The 23,088-nt window shown below is 45.3% G+C and overlaps 1 protein-coding gene across 3 annotated transcripts; it reads left to right on the plus strand.

Moving 5' to 3' along the window:
* The first annotated feature begins 18 nt into the window (after positions 1-18).
* Positions 19-22,469, plus strand: LOC130121942 (SOSS complex subunit C-like). 3 transcript variants are annotated; one of them, XM_056290928.1, is made up of 6 exons: positions 10,440-10,557; positions 10,653-10,810; positions 10,969-11,091; positions 15,789-15,885; positions 19,809-19,896; positions 21,824-22,469. In XM_056290928.1, the coding sequence occupies exons 3-6, from the start codon at positions 11,067-11,069 to the stop codon at positions 21,920-21,922; spliced, it is 309 nt and encodes a 102-aa protein (XP_056146903.1). In that variant the 5' UTR covers positions 10,440-10,557; positions 10,653-10,810; positions 10,969-11,066; the 3' UTR covers positions 21,923-22,469. The 3 variants fall into 3 exon arrangements, with proteins under 3 accessions (XP_056146905.1, XP_056146906.1, XP_056146903.1); XM_056290930.1 differs by lacking the exons at positions 10,440-10,557; positions 10,653-10,810 and adding an exon at positions 19-199; XM_056290931.1 differs by lacking the exons at positions 10,440-10,557; positions 10,653-10,810 and adding an exon at positions 542-591.
* Positions 22,470-23,088: the final 619 nt, after the last annotated feature.

Below are 23,088 nucleotides of genomic sequence, written 5' to 3' on the forward strand. Positions count from 1 at the left end.
CCATATTGAAAAAAACACAAAAACTCACACAACAGTGACCAAGTCAGGCAGCCTTGTTATTAAGTTAAATTCTCTATCAACAGTGAGTAAGAAAGACCAACATGTGCATCCGTTGTACTATCTGACGCAAATCTCACTTCTTCTCTTATAAGATTTTATCTCCACAACGCAGGACATCGCCACCTGGTGACTATTCAAGGTAAGGTGTTTAACTTAAACGTTCACAATGATGCATCTCACCCCTTTTTAATCTAAAAGATCTCGAACAAAACTTTCGCAGCCTCACATAACAACGAAACAACAACAATCGTCAATGCTAACAATCGTGTTCATTAACTGCTAGGGTTAATACTCCTTCCTGTTTGTGCCCCTGAGCAAAGCAACGGAAAGAAGACCTGCAGCTGGTCCCCGGGCGCTGCAGCCGCCCAAGCTCCTGTACAATAGGATGGTTAAATGCTGAGAACACATCCATTGTAAGAGTACAACGACAAAATGAAGTGGCTTTCTTCTTCTTGAGTGTACCGAATTAAATCTTACAAGAAGTACCAGGCACACCTGCCATACTTGCAAACATCATTCAACAAAATAAAGGTGTGTTATGACAATTCTTGCCTTTACAAACTCAGCATTACAACCCAACGTTACTCAACATATACTTGTAGGGCTTTTTTCTCTTTTTTCGGTTTTGGTCAATGTGTGTGGTTATGTACTTAACCCAGCCACTGAGGATGCACAAGCCAGTGCATTCTTAGTGCCGGTCCCAAGCCCAGATAAATAGGGAGGGTTGCATCAGGAAGGGCATCCAGCGTAAAACCTTGGCCAAATCAAATATGCGGATGATCATGAATCAAATTTCCATACCAGATCAGTTGAGGCCCAGCTCAAAATGATAAATGGACTACATATTTATATGACGCTTTTCTAGTCTACCGACTACTCAAAGCGCTTTTTACAATGTGTGCCTCACATTCACCCATTCACACATACTCACACACTGATGAAGCCATTGAAAGCCATTGAAACTCACCCACAGGTGGCTCAGTATGAAGGTCTGTCTTCGTGAGGTACTGTGGCCTCTCCTGCTGGCCTACAATAGACTGAATGTCAATGTCATGTGTGTGCATCCAAACTGCATGAGCTGGAACAGAGGAAAGGTTAAGACGCGTATTTTCCTAACACCACGTCTCAGTTGCTTTCAAGCCCCAAAACACGCTGCACCAGAAGCTGGTCCTCTTCAAGGATCGGGTCCCCGGCACAAACAGAGCAATATAGTGTACACTGTTAAGTACCAGGAGGATTACCATGACTTGTATATTGGCGAAACTAAACAGACGCTGGCCAAGAGGATGGCACAACACAAGAGAGCTAACACGTCAGACCAGGACTCCACAGTCTACACCATCTACAGGCCAGGACTCCACAATCTACACCATCTACACACCGGGACTCCACATCCGTCTACAGCTATTATGGAGGGGGATGAAACAATGGTCACTTATGATGTCAAGTCTCTCTTCAAGTATGTTCCTGTTGATGAAGCAGTGGTGGTAGTCCGTATGAAATTACAAAACGATCCCACCCTTAGCAATAGGACCACCCTTAATACTGACCAAGTGTGTCTGCTCCTGAAGCTGTGTCTTCAGTCCACGTGCTCCACATACAGGGGGCAGTACTACAGACAGAGGCATGGGTGTGCCCAGTCTCACCTGTGGCCAACTTGTATATGGAGGAAATGAAAAAAAGGCTATGATGTCCTATCCAGGGACACTACCTAGACACTGGTTCAAATATGTGGATGACACCTGGGTTACTATTAAATTTCAGGATGTACCACGTTTCACCGACCACATTAACTCTGTGGGCACCACATAAAGTTCACCAGGGAGGATGTGGAGCGTGACAGCTTAGTCTTCTTCTTACACTGTGAAGTTGCAATTGGTGATGAGGGACATTTGATTGTTGATGTTTTCCGTAAACCAACACATACTGATCAGTACTTAAGGTTTGACTCTCATCATCCACTGGAGCACAAACTAGGAGTCATCAGGATGCTGTACCACCGAGCTGACAATGTCCCCACCAACACAGCGGCCAGGAAAGAGGAGAAATCCCTCATTAAAAGGGCCCTAGTAAAGTGTGGTTATCCTATCTGTGCGTTTGTCAAAGCCAAGAAGACCCAAAACAGTGCACCAGCTGATCGAAGAGAGAAGAAAGACAACAGCTGTCTAAGTGTAAACCAGTGGTGATTCTGTATGTGGCGGGAGTGTCAGAACAGTTGAGACGTGTATTTTCCAAACACCACGTCTCAGCTGCTTTCAAACACGAAAACACGCTGCATCAGAAGTTGGTCCACCCAAAGGATCAGGTTCCCCGGCACTAACAGAGCAATACAGTGTAGCTGTTAAGTGCCAGGAGGATTGCAGTGACTTGTACATTGGGAAAACTAAACAGACCCTGGCCAAAAGGATGACACAACACAGGAGAGCTAACACATCAGACCAGGACTCCACAGTCTATACCATCTACAGGCCAGGACTCCACAGTCTACACCATCTACAGGCCAGGACTCCACAGTCTACACCATCTACAGGCCAGGACTCCACAGTCTACACCATCTACACACCAGGTCTCCACAGTCTACACCATCTACACACCAGGACTCCACAGTCTATACCATCTACAGACCAGGACTCCACAGTCTATACCATCTACAGACCAGGACTCCACAGTCTACACCATCTACACACCAGGACTCCACAATCGACACCATCTACACATCAGGACTCCACAATCGACACCATCTACACACCAGGACTCCACAGTCTACACCATCTACAGACCAGGACTCCACAGTCTATACCATCTACAGACCAGGACTCCACAGTCTACACCATCTACACACCAGGACTCCACAATCGACACCATCTACACACCAGGACTCCACAGTCTACACCATCTACAGACCAAGACTCCACAGTCTACACCATCTATAGGCCAGGGTTCCACAGTCTACACCATCTACACACCAGGACTCCACAGTCTACACCATCTACACACCAGGACTCCACTGTCTACACCATCTACAGGCCAGGACTCAGTGTAGACTGTGGAGTCCTGGCCTGTAGATGGTGTAGACAGTGGAGTCCTGGTGTGTAGATGGTGTAGACTGTGGAGTCCTGGTGTGTAGATGGTGTAGACTCTACACCATCTACACACCAGGACTCCACAGTCTACACCATCTACAGACCAGTGGCCACTCTTTCAAGGATGAGAATGTGACCGTCCTTGATAGGGAGGAACACTGGTTTGGTTTGAATGGGAGTCAAAGAGGCCATCTATGTGAGAAGGGAATGACCATCCCTGAACCGGAAGAGCGGGGCTAAGAGTACATCTGTCACCATCTTACAATGCTGCGATTGCAGCTATTCCCCAACCTTCTGTGAATAGTATACATGGCCACTGTAACTCTATTAATGGTCACGCACACATTTGCAAATGAAACCGATTGTTGGTTGGGACGTTAAGCACTGTATTGTACTGTATTGTATTGTATTGTATTGTATTGTACTGTATTGTATTGTATTGTATTATATCGTATTGTATTGTATTGTATTGTATTGTATTGTATTGTCTACTACTACTACATTTGACTGCTCCCGTTAGGGGTCGCCACAGCGGATTGTAAAGTATTGTTTATCAGGGTGGGGATACCTGCAGTCAGCCTAGACTGAAAATGTCAGTTGGATGAGTGATGAAACATATCCGTCAGTAACGTTGTATAACTCCCCACTATTCAACCGATCTACCATAATTAATATTCATCATTATTTATTTATATTGCTCACGAGCTTTGATGTCTCTGGCGGCTATAACTTCGGCCTGTTCTGGTGTCCCATTCAGTCTTATCTTTACTCTACGTTCCTTGTCTAAGTGTCCTGAATTCGTGTTTTCTGTCTCAGGATTCTAGCTTGTGTTGCAGTTGCAGCATTTCTCTTTGTGAGGGGCTCGTTTACATATACCCCTGTGCCCGTCAGGTGTTTTGCATGCTTTCGCATCCCTGTACCCTTCTGGAGTTTTGCATGCTTTAGCACCCCTGTGCCCGTCAGGTGTTTTGCATGTTTTAGCACCCCTGTGCCCGTCAGGTGTTTTGCATGTTTTAGCACCCCTGTGCCCATCAGGTGTTTTGCATGCTTTAGCACCTCAGTTTTATGTTTCTGCTCACCAGTCTAATGATTACATCACATTACATTACATGACATTACAGTCATTTAGCCGGAGCTTTTATCCAAAGCGACTTACAATAAGTGCATCATTTAACGTAGGAAATCAGGAGAACTACTAGTCATCAGAGGTCATAAGTGCATCTAAACAAGCATCTAAGAGCAAAACCAGTGATAAAGTAAAAGCGCAAGAAAGAGATTTTTGTTTTTTAAATGAGTGAATACAATAAGTGCTAAGAACAAGTATCAGGGTAGTAGTTCTTGAAGAGGTGAGTTTTCAACCTGCGCCGAACGATGGGCAGCAACTCCGCTGTCCTGACATCAGTGGGGAGTTCATTCCACCACTGTGGGGCCAGGACAGCAAAGAGCCTTGACCGGGTCGATTGGCAGCAGGGGCCTCTGAGCGACGGGGTAACCAGGCGTCCTGAGGCAGCAGAGCGAAGTGGTCGGGCAGGGGTGTAGGGCTTGACCATGGCCTGGAGATAGGAAGGAGCTGTTCCTTTCACTGCACTGTAGGCTAGCACCAGAGACTTAAACTGGATGCGAGCAGCTACTGGGAGCCAGTGTAGGGACATGAGAATGGGAGTTGTGTGGGAGAACTTAGGGCGGTTGAACACCAGAAGAGCTGCAGCTTTCTGAACAAGCTCCAGAGGTCTGATGGCCGACACCGGGGCACCAGCAAGGACAGCGTTAACGTAGTCCATCCGGGAGATGACCAGAGCCTGGATGAGCACCTGTGCCGTCTTGTCGGTGAGCAATGGGCGAATCCTCCTGATGTTATAAAGTAGAAACCTGCAGGAGCGAGCAACCGATGCAATGTTTGCAACAAATGACAGTTGGTCATCCAGGATCACACCCAGATCCCTCGCAGTCTGAGTTGACGTCACCACAGTATTGTCAATGGTGCAGGCAACCTTTCCCCGGGAGGAACATCAGCTCTGTCTTGTCCAGATTGAGCTTCAGGTGGTGTGTCGCCATCCACTCCGAGATGCCAGTCAAGCACACAGCAATGCATGTCTTTACTTGTGTGTCAGAGGGAGGGAGGACAAGATCAGCTGGGTGTCATCGGCACAACAATGGTAAGAGAAGTCATGCAAGCGAATAACAGAACCCAGGGATGTCGTGTACAGGGAAAGGAGAGGACCCATGCCGAACCCTGTGGAACGCCTGTAGTCAGTCTGCGAGGTTCCGACACAGATCCCCTCCATGTCATCTGGTAGGAGCGACCCGTCAGGTAGGTTGCAAACATTGAAAGTGCAGAGCCTGTGACACCCAGCCCCTCGAGGGTAGAGAGGAGGATCTGGTGGTTCACTGTGTTGAACGCAGCTGACAGGTCCAGGAGTATCAGGACAGAGGAGAGAGAGTTTGCTCTCGCAGAGTGCAGCGATTCTGTCACTGCAAGGAGGGCCATCTCTGTCGAATGACCCACCTTGAACCCAGACTGGTTGGGGTCCAGGAGGTTGTTCTGGTGGAGGTACAAAGAAAGTTGGTTAAAGACAGCACGTTCAAATGTTTTGGATAGAAAGGGTAGAAGGGAAACCGGTCTGTAGTTTTTTACGTCAGAGGGGTTAAGTGATGGTTTCCTGAGAAGGGGGGTGACTCTAGCAGTCTTGAAGGCAGATGGAAAGCATCCTGTCTGGAGGGAGGTGTTGATGAGGTGGGTTAGAAAGGGAAGGAGTTCAGGTGCTATAGACTGAAGAAGAGGGGAGGGGACCGGGTCAATGGAGCATGTGGTGGGGAGACTGGATGTGATGCGGTTGAGGACCTTGTCGGGGGAGAGGGGAGCGAGGTGGGATAGGGTGGGACGTGGAGAGGTGAGGAGGGGTGCAGAGGGTGGGCTAGTGCAAGGAGCACTAACCGGGTGGTGAGAAAAGGAGGATCTGATGTTGTTTACCTTCTTGTCAAAGAAGTTAGCGAAGTCATCAGGGAGAAGGGAGGAAGTAGGAGGAGGAGGTGGGGGTTGAAGAAGTGTAGAGAAGGTTTCAAAGAGTTTCTTAGGATTAGAGGCAGAGGATAGGATTTTAGAGCGATAGAAGGCAGCTTTAGCAGCAGAAAGGGAGGAGGAGAAAGTGGAAAGAAGAGATCGGAAGTTGAGAAGGTCCTCTGGGAGTTTGCCTTTTCTCCATTTGCGCTCTGCCACTCTTGGGCAGGGGCAGGTGGAGTTGGGCGTGCAGGCCTGGAGGTGAAGGGACAGAGATTGTCCAGAGAAGAGGAGAGGGTAGAGAGAAGAAGATCAGTAGCAGTGTCAGGGGGTAGGAGAGAGAAAGATTCAGGTGTAGGGAGGATAGAGGGAACAGAGGAGGAAAGATCAGTGGTGGAGAGAGAGAGAAGGTGTCTACGGGTGGAAACCATGTGGGTAGGGTGAGGGACTGAGGGGGGTGAAGAGAGGGAGAGAGAGTAGGGCATGAAATAGTGGTCAGAGAGCTGGAGGGGAGTAACAGAGAGATTGCAAATAGGACAGTGTCTAGTAAAGATAAGGTACAGCTGGTTGTCGGCCTTGTGGGTAGGAGGAGAGGGTGAGAGGTGAAGGTCAAAGGAGGAGAGGAAAGAGAGAAGAGGATCTAGCTTGTTAGTGTGGATGTTGAAGTCACTGAGAAGGATAAGTGCAGAGTCATCAATAGGGAAGTGCGAGACAAGTGTGTCAAGCTCCTCCAGAAACTCACCAACGGGGCCTGGTGGGTGGTACACAACCACGATGGTGAGTTTGACTGGATAAGAGACAGTAACAGCATGGAATTCAAAAGAGGGGTGGAGAAAACTGTGGAATGGAAACAAGAGAGTATTTCCATTTCAGGGAGATTAGCAGGCCAGTACCACCACCTCGCCTTCCAGCTCTGGTAGTGTGGGAAAAAGAGTATACATCAGACAGAGCTGCAGGTGTGGTAGCGTTTTCTGGCATGATCCAGGTCTCAGTTAGAGCAAGAAAGTTGAGGAAGAGCAAGGATGATGACGTTTGGCCTGTTGTTGAGTTTTTGGGGTGTGGTGTGACCAGTAGCTATATTCTTACTGTCCATGGGAATGCCTGAATGACTTGCTGCTGCAGTGTGTACAGTTCACCTCTTGGCGCGTCCTCTCCCCGCGTGTCACCTGCTGTGATCCGTGCATGTGTGCGGCGACTTGTCTCAAGCCCAGATATCACGAGGCCATCCATCCTTGTGGACTGTTCCAAATCTTCTACTTTTCTGTGACGCTCTTCAGTTTTCTTGTCCTTTTCTCTGATCACAGCCTTCATCAGTTAACTGCATTAGGCCCATCTGTTGTTTTGCCACCTTCCTTTCTTCCTCCGACATGGAGTTCAGAGACGTTTTGAGCTCCTCCATTCTTCAGCTAGCTTCTTGGTAGCCGTGTCTTTCTCCTTGTTACATATGACACAGCTTGAATAACTAAGACAACTTTCTTGCAGATATTCCAGGTAATTCTTGTTGCTGGTATGTCAGTTGTACATTGCGGTCCATGTTATCAAAAGTGCCTCAAACTTCAAAAATAGCAGGAAGTAATCATGAAGATGAAGCTTAACTTTCTTGTAAAGCTTTAAACTTTACTTATCTGCATGGATGTCCTTGATGGCTTGTTAGAGCCAAAAAAACACAATGCTCTCCCCCCCTTTTTCTCCCCAATTGTACTTGGCCAACTACCCCACTCTTCCGAGTCGTCCCGGTCTCTGCTCCACCCTCTCTGCTGATCCGGGGAGGGCTGCAGACTAACACCTCCCTCCTCCGGTACATGTGGAGTCACCAGCCGCCTCTTTTCACCTGACAGTGAGGATTTTCACCAGGGGGACGTAGCACATGGGAGGATCACACTATTCCCCCCAGTTCCCCTCCCCCCCCCCGAACGGGTGCTGCAACTGACCAGAGGAGGCGCTAGTGCAGCGACCAGGACACATACCCACATCCGGCTTCCCACCCACAGACACAGCGAATGCGCTACATGCACTAGGCTGTGGTGTAGTTTGAGATAGCACTGCTTGAGATAGCACTGCTTGAGATAGCACTGCTTGAGATAGCACTGCTTGAGATAGCACTCCTTGAGATAGCACTGCTTGAGATAGCACTGCTTGAGATAGCACTGCTTGAGATAGCACTGCTTGTACGTTTTCGCTTCTTTTGCTTACACCGCGTTTTTACCTAGTTTAAATTACCATTGTTCGTGGTTTGTGCCACTGCTGTTCCGACTCTGTGCAGCTGTGCACAGGGGGCGCCACTGGTACTTGAAGTTGTGCATAATACGCCGTTTGGAGCAGCAGTGCCACTGTGTGATTGCGCAACTCTTTCCCCACCTTACAGGTGCAGTTGCATCCCGCAGCTTTACCTAAGAAAGACAAAAACGATACTGATTAGAAATATATCCTAATGCCCGATGGTGTATATCAGTGGTCACGTAGTTTAGGTATCACTGAACTGAACTCCACTGAACAGGGATGACCAGAATTATTCAGATCCTGCCTACACTCAAACTGTGTGGTGCCTCGCTCTTCCTCATAGACTGGTAACTCTGGTCATCCCTGTTCAGTGGAGTTAGTAACACAGGGATTCGAACCACCCATCCCCGTGTTGGTAGGCAACGGAATAGAGCGCTACACCACCCGGACACCCCAAAAAACACAATGCCGTTTATCAGCAGCTACCTTGATGACGTCAGAAGTTCAACCTGTGACGACCTAGGATGTCTTTGTACATGCGTGGTATTGTAGTGATGACCCAAGTTGAAATGCTTTATGGGTGACTTTGTTTCCAGGTACACTAAACACACAGGGTTGCCTTTGATTCTGTAACAAGATGTGCTGTTTGCCATTTTACCTGGAAGACACGGTTCTCTAGGTCACGTTTTCTTTTTTTGCTGCTCATGTCTCTCCTCGTCACGTGTCGCTGCGGAGGAGGCCTGCCGAGACCAAGACGTGACCATGTGCAAGCAGCTGCTTGGCTACAGGCCTCTTGTGTTTCGAGGGAGCGCCCTTTATCAGTGGACAGTATAATTACAATTGAGATCTGGTTCAAATGTGGTCAAATGGCCTGCCTGCTTCCAACACCTGTGAGACCAGTCGCCCATGTCGGTGAGATGTCCTGTCTGAAAAATAAGTGGACAGCGAAAGTAAACTAAATGTGTTTGTGAACAACACAACACAGGTGTTAAAACAGGGCATTACCACATTCATGTGCACACACTACTTCACTGCGTAACAATAGATGTCTACTATAGTTTAACTAGGCCTCTATTACTATCTTCCAGCATTCATGGCATAACACTCAGTTTACTACAATTTTCAAAAAGGTTTTCAATTTTTTTTCTCTTATTGTTCACAGTAGGTGAGTTTGTGTTGTGCAGCATTGAATGTGAACTATACAGTACAGTGGGAGTTGGGTGTGTGAACTATACAGCACAGTGGGAGTTGGGTGTGTGAACTATACAGTACAGTGGGAGTTGGGTGTGTGAACTATACAGTACAGTGGGAGTTGGGTGTGTGAACTATACAGCACAGTGGGAGTTGGGTGTGTGAACTATACAGTACAGTGGGAGTTGGGTGTGTGAACTATACAGCACAGTGGGAGTTGGGTGTGTGAACTATACAGTACAGTGGGAGTTGGGTGTGTGAACTATACAGTACAGTGGGAGTTGAGTGTGTGAACTATACAGTACAGTGGGAGTTGGGTGTGTGAACTATACAGTACAGTGGGAGTTGGGTGTGTGAACTATACAGTACAGTGGGAGTTGGGTGTGTGAACTATACAGCACAGTGGGAGTTGGGTGTGTGAACTATACAGTACAGTGGGAGTTGGGTGTGTGAACTATACAGCACAGTGGGAGTTGGGTGTGTGAACTATACAGCACAGTGGGAGTTGGGTGTGTGAACTATACAGCACAGTGGGAGTTGGGTGTGTGAACTATACAGTACAGTGGGAGTTGGGTGTGTGAACTATACAGTACAGTGGGAGTTGGGTGTGTGAACTATACAGTACAGTGGGAGTTGGGTGTGTGAACTATACAGCACAGTGGGAGTTGGGTGTGTGAACTATACAGCACAGTGGGAGTTGGGTGTGTGAACTATACAGCACAGTGGGTTAAGGGAGTGTGTAGTGTACAGTAGCTGAGGTCAGGTCAGAGTAGGGGAGAAGGGGCAGGATAAAATAAGTGTGTACTTCCTCCTGCTGCTTCTCCAACATGTAGCACATCATGTGATGCATGAGACATGTGGTCACTGAGTCTGGTGTGTGGGTCTGCTGATGACGTCACATTGCTGGGTTATCGGTACAGTCTGACGGCGCGCAGCGTGACTCACCCTGAGCACTGAGCGACTAATACACACGCTGGCAAAGAAGCTTGATGAACGGATCGAAAAGTATGACCTTTGATAATTGTCGTTAATAAGATTTGTTTATCACGTTTATCATATCGTAAATCATCCTAACTTTCATCATCGCTTATATCGTAAAGATCCGATGGTGTTGTTGTTTTGGTGAGAGCATTCCCCCGGGCACCTGTGCTGGTGTTCACGTGTCTGAAATCACGCATCGTTCATTCATCAAAAAGCGAAACCAGAAGGACCCGGAAGTAAACCCAACCGCTTGCTCGTCACGTGATAACGAACGAGCGTGAGTTGGTGTTTTGTGATGCATTTGTGGACGTTTTCTACTTATTTTTTAACATTTGTTAAAACGTTTATCAAGTGGATATTTTATCAGCAAACCTCTCCGCTTCCGCTCTGCTGTCGTATTTAATGTTCATATTATATTTATATCTTAATTCTTAGCGTGAAAAAGAAGAATCTTCATCTTCACCGTCGTCTTAGCTGGTCTGAAAATCAATCGGCTTTATCAGGCATCGATCAGTTGTGGACCCGGATCTGCCATGACGTCCAGCGCTCCAGGGCAAGGTGAGCACACACACACACACACGCACGCACACGCACACACGTAGACGTTCCGTCGTACACAGGATCTGATGTCAAGTCCCCTCAGCTGGTATCTAGCGGCCACACACCAACGCGGTTCAACAAACCAGTACACAAAATGTCAACCAACTTCACACTGGGTGTCGTCATATGTGTCATATGTGTCCATGACGTGGCCGGTTATCAGCCGTAACAACCGAGGTAGCAACATGCGTGTGTGCAGCGTGGCCGCTCTCACGCCGCCGAGGCAAAGCTCACGCCACGGCACTGCCACAGAGAGCAGCAGGCGAACGTGAAAGTCTTTCTGGTATCGTGATGGTTAAACCAAGCAAACCACTTAGCAGTACTGGAAAACTGCCTTTTATGTGTTTATGTGTTTCCATGGAGACGCATCTTAAATGACTGATTGGTGTGCGGCGCTCATCTACGTGTTGAATAAGTGCACTGTAAACATCCAGCTAGCTGAAGTTAGCTAAGTACCGTTGTGTGCTGCAGGCTAGGTTAGCTAAGTTAGCCACTCCGGTATGTGTATCAACAACTGGAAGCTAACAGGTTAGCTAACTTAGCCACTCCGGTATGTGTATCAACAACTGGAAGCTAACAGGTTAGCTAAGTTAGCCACTCCGGTATGTGTATCAACAACTGGAAGCTAACAGGTTAGCGAAGTTAGCCACTCTGGTATGTGTATCAACAACTGGAAGCTAACAGGTTAGCTAGGTTAGCCACTCCGGTATGTGTATCAACAACTGGAAGCTAACAGGTTAGCTAAGTTAGCCACTCTGGTATGCGTATCAACAACTGGAAGCTAAGAGGTTAGTGAAGTTAGCCACTGCGGTATGTGTATCAACAACTGGAAGCTAACAGGTTAGCTAATTTAGCCACTCCGGTATGCGTATCAACAACTGGAAGCTAACAGGATAGCTAAGTTAGCCACTCCGGTATGCGTATCAACAACTGGAAGCTAACAGGTTAGCTAAGTTAGCCACTCTGGTATGTGTGTCAACAACTGGAAGCTAACAGATTAGCTAAGTTAGCCTCCCGGTATGTGTATCAACAACTGGAAGCTAACAGGTTAGCGAAGTTAGCCACTCTGGTATGCGTATCAACAACTGGAAGCTAACAGGTTAGCTAAGTTAGCCACTCCTGTATACGTATCAACAACTGGAAGCTAACAGGTTAACTAAGTTAACCACTCCTGTATGCGTATCAACAACTGGAAGCTAACAGGTTAGCTAAGTTAGCCACTCGGTATGTGTATGAACAACTGGAAGCTAACAGGCCAGCAGACACTCATGGCTGGAAACAGCTGCGCTCAGCATCAGCGCCACCAGGTCATTTTGTGGACTATAATTTAAGTGTAGGCCTTTGTGAAGCTGGACAAACAACGTTTTGTGTGTGAGTGTGCGATAGTCTTCATAACATACTAACAGCTGCCAACATAAATGCTGAACTAACTGTGTGTGTGCGATGTACACTCACCGGCCACTTTATTAGGCACACCTGTCCAACTGCTCGTTAACGCAAATTTCTAATCAGCCAATCACATGGCAGCAACTCAATGCACTTAGGCATGTAGACATGGTCAAGACGATCTGCTGCAGTTCAAACCGAGCATCAGAATGGGGAAGAAAGGTGATTTAAGTGACTTTGAACGTGGCATGGTTGTTGGTGCCAGACGGGCTGGTCTGAGTATTTCAGAAACTGCTGATCTACTGGGATTTTCACACACAACCATCTCTAGAGTTTACAGAGAATGGTCCGAAAAAGAGAAAATATCCAGTGAGCGGCAGTTCTGTGGGCGAAAATGCCTTGTTGATGCCAGAGGTCAGAGGAGAATGGCCAGACTGGTTCGAGCTGATAGAAAGGCAACAGTAACTCAAATAACCACTCATTACAACCGAGGTATGCTGAAGAGCATCTCTGAACGCACAACACGTTGAACCTTGAGGCAGATGGGCTACAGCAGCAGAAGACCACACCGGGTGCCACTCCTGTCAGCTAAGAACAGGAAACTGAGGCTACAATTCACACAGGCTCACCAAAATTGGACAATAGAAGATTGGAAAAACGTTGCCTGGTCTGATGAGTCTCGATTTCTGCTGCGACATTCGGATGGTAGGGTCAGAATTTGGCGTCAACAACATGAAAGCATGGATCCATCCTGCCTTGTATCAACGGTTCAGGCTGCTGGTGGTGGTGTAATGGTGTGGGGGATATTTTCTTGGCACACTTTGGGCCCCTTAGTACCAATTGAGCATCGTGTCAACGCCACAGCCTACCTGAGTATTGTTGCTGACCATGTCCATCCCTTTATGACCACAGTGTTCCCATCTTCTGATGGCTACTTCCAGCAGGATAACGCGCCATGTCATAAAGCTCGAATCATCTCAGACTGGTTTCTTGAACATGACAATGAGTTCACTGTACTCAAATGGCCTCCACAGTCACCAGATCTCAATCCAATAGATCACCTTTGGGATGTGGTGGACCGGGAGATTCGCATCATGGATGTGCAGCCGACAAATCTGCAGCAACTGCGTGATGCTATCATGTCAATATGGACCAAACTCTCTGAGGAATGTTTCCAGTACCTTGTTGAATCTATGCCACCAAGGATTAAGGCAGTTCTGAAGGCAAAAGGGGGTCCAACCCGGTACTAGCAAGGTGTACCTAATAAAGTGGCCAGTGAGTGTATATGTATGTATGTGTGATATATGTACGTATGTGTGTATGTGATGTGGCAGGGTGTTTTGTTTTTGTTTTTGTTCCCTCTGTCACACTCCTGCCGAAACATTCTTCTATTTCCTCCTGCCCCGTAGTTCTCATGCATGCGTTTACACACACACACACACACACACACACACACACACACACACACACACACAAACAGGCAACACTGCCTGTTGACACCTATGCCCCATCGGACTTGAAACTAGTTTTTTGGCACTTGCATTGCCACCTCCTGACTAGATCCTTGTTGTCTCCTGACTAGATCCTTGTTGTCTCCTGACTAGATCCTTGTTGTCTCCTGACTAGATCCTTGTTGTCTCCTGACTAGATCCTTGTTGTCTCCTGACTAGATCCTTACTGTCTCCTGACTAGATCCTTGTTGTCTCCTGACTAGATCCTTGTTGTCTCCTAAGTTGATCATTGTTGCCTCCTGACTATATCCTCATTGCCTCCTGACTAGATCCTTATTGCCTCCTGACTAGATCCTTGTTGCCTCCTGACTAGATCCTTATTGCCTCCTGACTAGATCCTTGTTGCCTCCTGACTAGATCCTTGTTGCCTCCTGACTATGTCCTTGTTGCCTCCTGACTATGTCCTTGCTTTTGTTGTATTAACTCTCAGATCTACACTACCGTTCAAAAGTTTGGGATCACCCAAACAATTTTGTGTTTTCCATGAAAAGTCACACTTATTCACCACCATATGTTGTGAAATGAATAGAAAATAGAGTCAAGACATTGACAAGGTTAGAAATAATGATTTGTATTTGAAATAAGATTTTTTTTACATCAAACTTTGCTTTCGTCAAAGAATCCTCCATTTGCAGCAATTACAGCATTGCAGACCTTTGGCATTCTAGCTGTTAATTTGTTGAGGTAATCTGGAGAAATTGCACCCCACGCTTCCAGAAGCAGCTCCCACAAGTTGGATTGGTTGGATGGGCACTTCTTTGAGCAGATTGAGTTTCTGGAGCATCACATTTGTGGGGTCAATTAAACGCTCAAAATGGCCAGAAAAAGAGAACTTTCATCTGAAACTCGACAGTCTATTCTTGTTCTTAGAAATGAAGGCTATTCCATGCGAGAAATTGCTAAGAAATTGAAGATTTCCTACACCGGTGTGTACTACTCCCTTCAGAGGACAGCACAAACAGGCTCTAACCAGAGTAGAAAAAGAAGTGGGAGGCCGCGTTGCACAACTGAGCAAGAAGATAAGTACATTAGAGTCTCTAGTTTGAGAAACAGACGCCTCACAGGTCCCCAACTGGCATCTTCATTAAATAGTACCTGTTAGAGCCTGTTTGTGCTGTCCTCTGAAGGGAGTAGTACACACCGGTGTAGGAAATCTTCAATTTCTTAGCAATTTCTCGCATGGAATAGCCTTCATTTCTAAGAACAAGAATAGACTGTCGAGTTTCAGATGAAAGTTCTCTTTTTCTGGCCATTTTGAGCGTTTAATTGACCCCACAAATGTGATGCTCCAGAAACTCAATCTGCTCAAAGAAGTGCCCATCCAACCAATCCAACTTGTGGGAGCTGCTTCTGGAAGCGTGGGGTGCAATTTCTCCAGATTACCTCAACAAATTAACAGCTAGAATGCCAAAGGTCTGCAATGCTGTAATTGCTGCAAATGGAGGATTCTTTGACGAAAGCAAAGTTTGATGTAAAAAAAATCTTGTTTCAAATACAAATCATTATTTCTAACCTTGTCAATGTCTTGACTCTATTTTCTATTCATTTCACAACATATGGTGGTGAATAAGTGTGACTTTTCATGGAAAACACGAAATTGTTTGGGTGATCCCAAACTTTTGAACGGTAGTGTATGTCACTGGATAAAAATACTAAATGAAATTGTAACATTGTAACATCATGTGTGTGTGTGTGTGTGATTGTGTGTGTGTGTGTGTGTGTCTGTCTGTGTGTGTGTGTGTGTGTGTGTGTGTGCAGCCATCCAGAATAAGACCAATTTGGCCATACTGGCAGAACTGGACAAAGAGAAGCGTCGGCTGCTGCAGAACCAGTCAGTCAACAACCCTGGCGCCAGGTGAGAAGCAGTCCCTCAATCAGTTCCTCAGTTACCAGCTGAAACACCAGAGATTGTCTAGAACAGAGATGTTCCATCAGCATGGATATCTGAAGGTCCCTCAGGGGGTGAATTTGAGTGCCCAAACCGGGTAAATAGTAGAATGAATTGAGGTAAAATTAGCTCTGTAAGAGATCATATTATTTTATTGGGTTTTGGAGAGTATTGAGATGGTGCACAAGACAATACACGTTTTATGCTCTTATATTCATTAATTCTTGAACCATTTAGGATTTTTTTTTTCTGAGGATGCAGATTTGATCACGAATTTCCCCTTGGGGATGAATAAGGTATTCTGATTCTGATTCTGATTGATTCATGACTGCTGTCATGAACAGCAAGATGGTCGTTGCAGCCACTAATTAGTGATAGCAGTGCATCAGTGATCTTGTATCTTTTACTATAGTCTGCTGCTTACATAGCCCCGGTTCAGGATGGGACATTCCCATTCAGTGGAATTTTTAATTTCATGAACAAACCTCTCTATTGATTGGACATTCAAGCAGAGAAAGGGTGACATTGACAAGCAGTGCAATGTGGCTAAAGTTAAGACATGATGTTCAACTTGGAACGCTTACTTACTTATTCCACCTCATCACCAATGGGACATAGGCTTTCTCCACCACACAGTCCTTGGCAGCATGTTGTGCCTCTCCCCACGTCAGGTTCATTTTGGCCAGCTCTTTGGTTACCATTCAGGTCCATTGCAAGGCAGCTCCAGGGGTTCAGTCCTGTTCCATCCTTAGCACATGGCTCAGCCATTTCAGACATCTGTATGTGATTTCCTTTGTGCCAGTTTTATAGTAGAGTTGGTGGTTGGATATTTTGTTTGGCCAAAAGATGTTGCATATACATTGGACAAAACATGGAGACAAAACTCATAATTCATAAGATAAAAAAATACTTCATAAAATCTGAGGTTGCAGCATCCATCCCACCCAGACTGTTGAGACAATCCACACAAGAAAAAAAGATGCAGCTGCATTTTAAAAGGAGCAACGTATGTGATAAAGGCCTACCTTCGGGCAAAGCAAATGTCTGTCAAGTCCAAAAAGATGTATCAGCGATTAAGTACCGGTCTATGCTAGCACCTGGCAGGAAACACATTCACACATGAAGCACATGAAGACAGACTCTTCAAGTTGCATCGAAAATATGCAAGGTCTCGCTCAAACACGTCGGCTCAAAAAAGGAAATTCATGAACTGAGACCACTGAAGAAGAGAGAGATGATAACGCTATTAATAGTCCACTGTACAGCTGTCACTCTGCTCCAAACTCAACAAAAACAAAAGTCACCACATTGCACCTGGAGGAAGAAGACAACGTTTCAGTCCCATTGACTGTTGCCAAAGCTGGTCTCTAATGTCAGTTTTTGACCCGATCCCATAATGCTACACTTCTTTTACTTTCCGCTGCTCCCGTTCAGGGTCACCACAACGGATCATGCATTTCTATCTCTTCCTGTCCTCTGCATCTTCCTCTGTCACGCCCACCACCTGCATGTCTTCCCTCACCACATCCATAAACCTCCTCTTTGGCCTTCCTCTCTTCCTCTTCCCTGGCAGCTCCATATTCAGCATCCTTCTCCCAATATACCCAGCATCTCTCCTCCACACATGTCCACACCATCTCCATCTTGCCTCTCTTGTTTTGTCTCCAAACAGTCCAGCCTGAGCGGTCCCTCTAATATACTCGTTCCTAATCCTGTCCTTCTTCATCACTCCCAATGAAAATCTTATCATCTTCATCTCTGCCACCCCAGCTCCGCCTCCTGTCTTCTCATCAGTGCTACTGTCTCCAAACCATGTAACATAGCTGGTCTCACTACCATCTTGTAAACCTTCCCTTTAACTCTTGCTGGTACCCTTCTGTCACACATCACTCCTGACACTCTTCTCCACCCACTCCACCCTGCCTGCACTCTCTTCTTCACCTCTCTTATGCGCTCCCCGTTACTTTGAACAGGTGACCCCAAGTATTTAAACTCATCCACCTTTGTCACCTCCACTCCTTGCATCCTCACCATTCCACTGTCCTCCCTCTCGTTCATGCATGTGTATTCCGTCTTGCTCCTACTGACTTTCGTTCCTCTTCTCTCCAGTGCATACCTCCACCTCTCCAGGCTCTCCTCAACCTGCACTCTACTCTCACTACAGATCACAGTGTCATCCACGATCATCATAGTCCACGGAAGCTCCTGCTTGATCTCATCTGTCAACCTGTCTTCACCATTGCAAACAAGACAGGGCTCAGTACCGATCCTTGATGTAATCTCACCTCCACCTTGAACCCATCTGCCATTCCTACTGCACACCTCACAATTGTCACGCTACCCTCATACATATCCTGCACCACTCCTACATACTTCTCTGCAACTCCCGACTTCCTCATATAATACCACACCTCCTCTCTCGGCACCCTGTCGTATGCTTTCTCTAAATCCACAAAGACACAATGTAACTCCTTCTGACCTTCTCTATACTTCTCCATCAACACTCTCAAAGCAAACATCGCATCTGTGGTGCTCTTTCCTGGCATGAAACCATACGGCCAATCCTCTTCTTTTTATACATGCGTCCTCTGGGTCATTTCTTAAGTCACTTTCAAGACATGTCATATCACTGTTATGTTGATGACACTCAGATTTATTTCTCTCCCAAACCCAATAACCTGAATCAACTGTCCTCCCTGCATGATTGCTTAGCTGCCACCAAAGACCGGATGTCCCTTAATTTCCTCCATCTAAACCCAGACAAAACTGAAGTTCTCTTAACTGGTCCTGAGAACATTGCTACCGCAGTTGTTCAGTTTATTGACCCACTTCATTCAAACATCAAACCTACCATTAAAAATCTTGGTATCATCTTTGACCAGAATATGTCTTTTGATCACCACGTTCCTAAGCTTGTCCAATCCTGTTTTCTTCAGCTAAGAAATATCGCAAAATCAGAAAGATTTGGTCTTTTAAGGATATCAAAATATTAATTCATACTTTCATTTTCTCCCATCTAGATTACTGTAACTCCCTCTACTCTGGCCTCAACCAAGCTACTTTAAATCGTCTACAGTTGGTTCAGAATGCAGCTGCTAGACTACTAGCTAGAAGTAGACCATTAGCTAGAACTAGACTACTAACCAGAACTGGACTACTAGCTAGAACTAGACTGCTAGCTAGAACTAGACTACTAGCTAGAACTAGACTGCTAGCTAGAACTAGACTGCTAACTAGAACTAGCCGTAGGTCCCATATTACCCCTATTCTTGCATCCCTCCATTGGCTTCCTGTAAAATTCAGAATAATCTATAAGATCTTATTGATGACTTTCAAAGCACTGCATGATTTTGCCCTGTTACATTTCTGATCTTCTCATTCCTCATTCCCCTTCCGGACCACTCCGATCCTCAAAGCTCGGTCTTTTATCCATCCCCCACTCCAACTGTAAAACAAAAGGTGACCACGCCTTTGCAGTTTTAGCCCCAAGCCTCTGGAATAATCTTCCCCAATCCATTAGATTTGCTAAATCTTTGGATTGTTTTAAGTGGCTTATAAAAACCATCTCTCTAGGCAAGCCTTTTTATAGATTCCCACCCCTGCCCTCTGTTTTGGTTAATTTTTAGCTAGGTATGTTACTCCTTGTGCCATGTTTTATATTCATTCAGTTTATTTTATGTATTTACTTGTCTTTTTCTGGACTGAGTGTAAAGCACTTTGTAACTGTGTGCTTTTAAAAATGCTATATAAACAACATTACTTACCTACCTCTGTTATCAGCTTTTATACAGATTATATTAAAAGCAATTTCTTTTCTGTCTGTTTCTTTCTCTCTTTCTGTCTCTGTTTCTCATCCACTATCTCTTTCTGTTTTTCTCCATCTCTCTCAGTATCTCTCTCTCCAGACCAAGTCTGAAAGAGTTCCGAGATAACGCCGAGCAGCAACATATCGCTGCCCAACAGAAGGCTGCCCTGCAGGTATACACTATCTATCTATCTATCTATCTATCTATCTATCTATCTATCTATCTATCTATCTATCTATCTATCTATCTATCTATCTATCTATCTATCTATCTATCTATCTATCTATCTGTCTATCTGTCTGTCTGTCTGTCTGTCTGTCTGTCTGTCTGTCTATCGGTCTGTCTTTCTGGATTTCGGTGTATTTTTATGTGTTTTTATTGTCGACATGGTCTATGAGAAGATTGAACCCAATAGCTGTGTTGTAGCCAACCTCAGGGAAGGTGACATTTTGCAAGCCATTGAACTCAATTGTATTCCAAAGTCTGTGTAGCGGAAGATATGAATGACTGCATGTACAAGTGCTGAACGTTCCAACATCACTTAACTGACTCTTCAGTTGTTGTTACATACAAAACATGACAATGGTGAAGATGAAACCATCAGATTTGCTGGACCCATTCAATATGGATCCTCCAACTGTATTCAGTGTTGGGAGTATTCCAAAGAGGAAGTACAACAACAAAGGACTGAGGGAAAGATGAAAATAAAGGGTTGTGGTCACTACAATTGCAATTAATATGCAAGTACAAGAAAGAACAACTGGATATTGGTGGTGCAGCAGAAGTCATTGCTCAGCAATGCCAACTGAGAAATGATGCAGATGCTGCATTCTATATACTATATTACACTATATTATATTATATTATATTATACTGTATTCTATCATATTATATTGTACTATACTATATTATATTGTATCATGTTATATTGTACTATATTATATTATATTATGTTATATTGTCTGTGAATGTTCTCATTCATCCAGGTCATAGTTATCCAAAGGAATTGAATCAAGTGCAACTGGACTTGGTATATTATATTATATTACATTACATTATATTACATAATATATTATCCATCCATTATCCAAACTGCTTATCCTGCTCTCAGGGTCACGAGGATGCTAGAGCCTATCCCAGCAGTCATTGGGCAGCAGGCGGGGAGACACCCTGGACAGACCGCCAGGCCATCACAGGGCCTATATAATATAGTACAATATAATATAATATATTACATTACGTTACAGTCATTTAGCCGACGCTTTTATCCAAAGCGACTTACAATAAGTGCATCATATAACGTAGGAAATCAGGAAAACTACTGGTCATCAGAGGTCATAAGTGCATCTAAACAAGCATCTAAGAGCAAAACCAGTGCTAAAGTAAAAGTGCAAGAAATAGATTTTTTTTTAAATGAGTGAATACAATAAGTGCTAAGAGCAAGTAACAGGGTAGTAGTTCTTGAAGAGGTGAGTTTTCACCCTGCCCCGAAAGATGGGCAGCGACTCCGCTGTCCTGACATCAGTGGGGAGTTCATTCCACCACTGTGGGGCCAGGACAGAACAGAGCCGGGACCGGGTCGATCGGCAGCAGGGGCCTCTGAGCGACGGGGCAACCAGGCGTCCCGAGGCAGCAGAGCGAAGTGGTGGGGGGGGGGGGTGTAGGGCTTGACCATGGCCTGGAGATAGGAAGGAGCTGTTCCTTTCTCTGCCCTGTAGGCTAGCACCAGAGTCTTAAACTGGATGCGAGCAGCTACTGGGAGCTAGTGTAGGGACATGAGAAGGGGAGCTGTGTGGGAGAACTTAGGGTGGTTGAACCCCAGACGAGCTGCAGCTTTCTGAACAAGCTCCATTATATTATATCATGCTATGCTGGAATAGGTTCCAGCATCCCCGCAACCCTGAGAGCAGGATAAGCGGTTCAGATGATGGATGGATATTATATTATATTATATTATATTATATTATATATATTATATATTAATGCTAGAGTTTAATTTGGGGGGGGGGTCCTGCAACTGTGCATAAAACTACTACAACAAATAATAATAATACTCAGAATATTCATAATAGTAATTGTGTGTGTGTCTCTTTATGCAGCATGCCCATGCCCACTCATCAGGGTTCTTCATCACGCAGGACTCGTCCTTTGGTAACCTCATCCTCCCGGTCCTTCCCCGCTTTGAGCCTGACAACTAACCAGCCGACCCTGCACATGCGCACACAGTGTATTTTGTCTGGATATGTATCTAGAAAAGAGAGAGCTGTTTCGGATGTCTAGATGTGTATCTAGAAAAAGAGAGAGCTGTTTCGGATGGCTAGATATGTATCTAGAAAGAGAGCGGTTTCTGATGTCTAGATGTGTATCTAGAAAGAAAACTGTTTCTGATGTCTAGATATGTATCTAGAAAGAGAGAGTTGTCTCTGACGTCTAGACATGTATCTAGAAAAGAAAAACGGTTTCTGATGTCTAGATATGTATCTAGAAAGAGAGAGTTGTCTCTGATGTCTAGATATGTATCTAGAAAAAAACTTTCTGGTGTCTAGACATGTATCTAGAAAGAGAGAGAGAGGGCTGTTTCTGGTATCTAGATATGTATCTAGAAAGAGAGCCATTTCTGATGTCTAGATATGTATCTAAACAGAGAGAGCTTTTTCTCGACCAACAGTTTGTCATTGTTAAAATAGATTTTGTCTTTTAATGTAAAACTTCATAAAAATCAATAAATTTTCAAAACTACTGACAATTAAAATAATTCCCAGTGTAATTTTCTTTTGTCTTGCTCAGCTAATCAATCTAGTGTTTATTTTTTTAGACCAGTTTGTGAAGTTTGTTTTCTTCAAGATATTAGTAATAGGGACAGATGTCATTATTTTAGTACTGCCGATACTTCGCATAACACTACCAGTAGACTTGAGACGCGAGACTTGGACTTAAGTCTGACTCTAGTCATGAAAATAGGGACTTGCTGCGACTTGACCACTTCAGGACTTGAGACTTGAGACTTGACCCCCCCAGGACTTGAGACTTGACCCCTTCAGGACTTGAGACTTGACCACTTTAGGACTTGAGACTTGACCCCTTCAGGACTTGAGACTTGACCACTTCAGGACTTGAGACTTGACCAGTTTAAGACTTGAGACTTGACCCCTTTACAACTTGAGACTTGACCACTTTAGGACTTGAGACTTGACCCCTTCAGGACTTGAGACTTGAACCCTTCAGGACTTGAGACTTGTACGCTTTAGGACTTGAGACTTGAAAGCAATACCTCAGTCAGACTTGACCCAGTAAGACCCTGGGGTAACTGTATGTTCAGAAAACAATGCATTTTAATGAATCTGTATTATGTCGAGTTCAGCAA

The sequence above is a fragment of the Lampris incognitus genome, chromosome 12, assembly GCF_029633865.1.
Source record: "Lampris incognitus isolate fLamInc1 chromosome 12, fLamInc1.hap2, whole genome shotgun sequence".
Taxonomy (NCBI): Eukaryota; Metazoa; Chordata; class Actinopteri; order Lampriformes; family Lampridae; genus Lampris; species Lampris incognitus.

Bases quoted from the DNA above. Each gene is read 5' to 3' on its own strand.
- LOC130121942 (XM_056290930.1), top strand. From the start codon at position 11,067: ATGACGTCCAGCGCTCCAGGGCAAG. The intron at 11,092-15,788 runs GTGAGCACACAC...GTGTGTGTGCAG, and splicing joins GTCCAGCGCTCCAGGGCAAG to CCATCCAGAATAAGACCAAT. The intron at 19,897-21,823 runs GTATACACTATC...CTCTTTATGCAG, and splicing joins AACAGAAGGCTGCCCTGCAG to CATGCCCATGCCCACTCATC.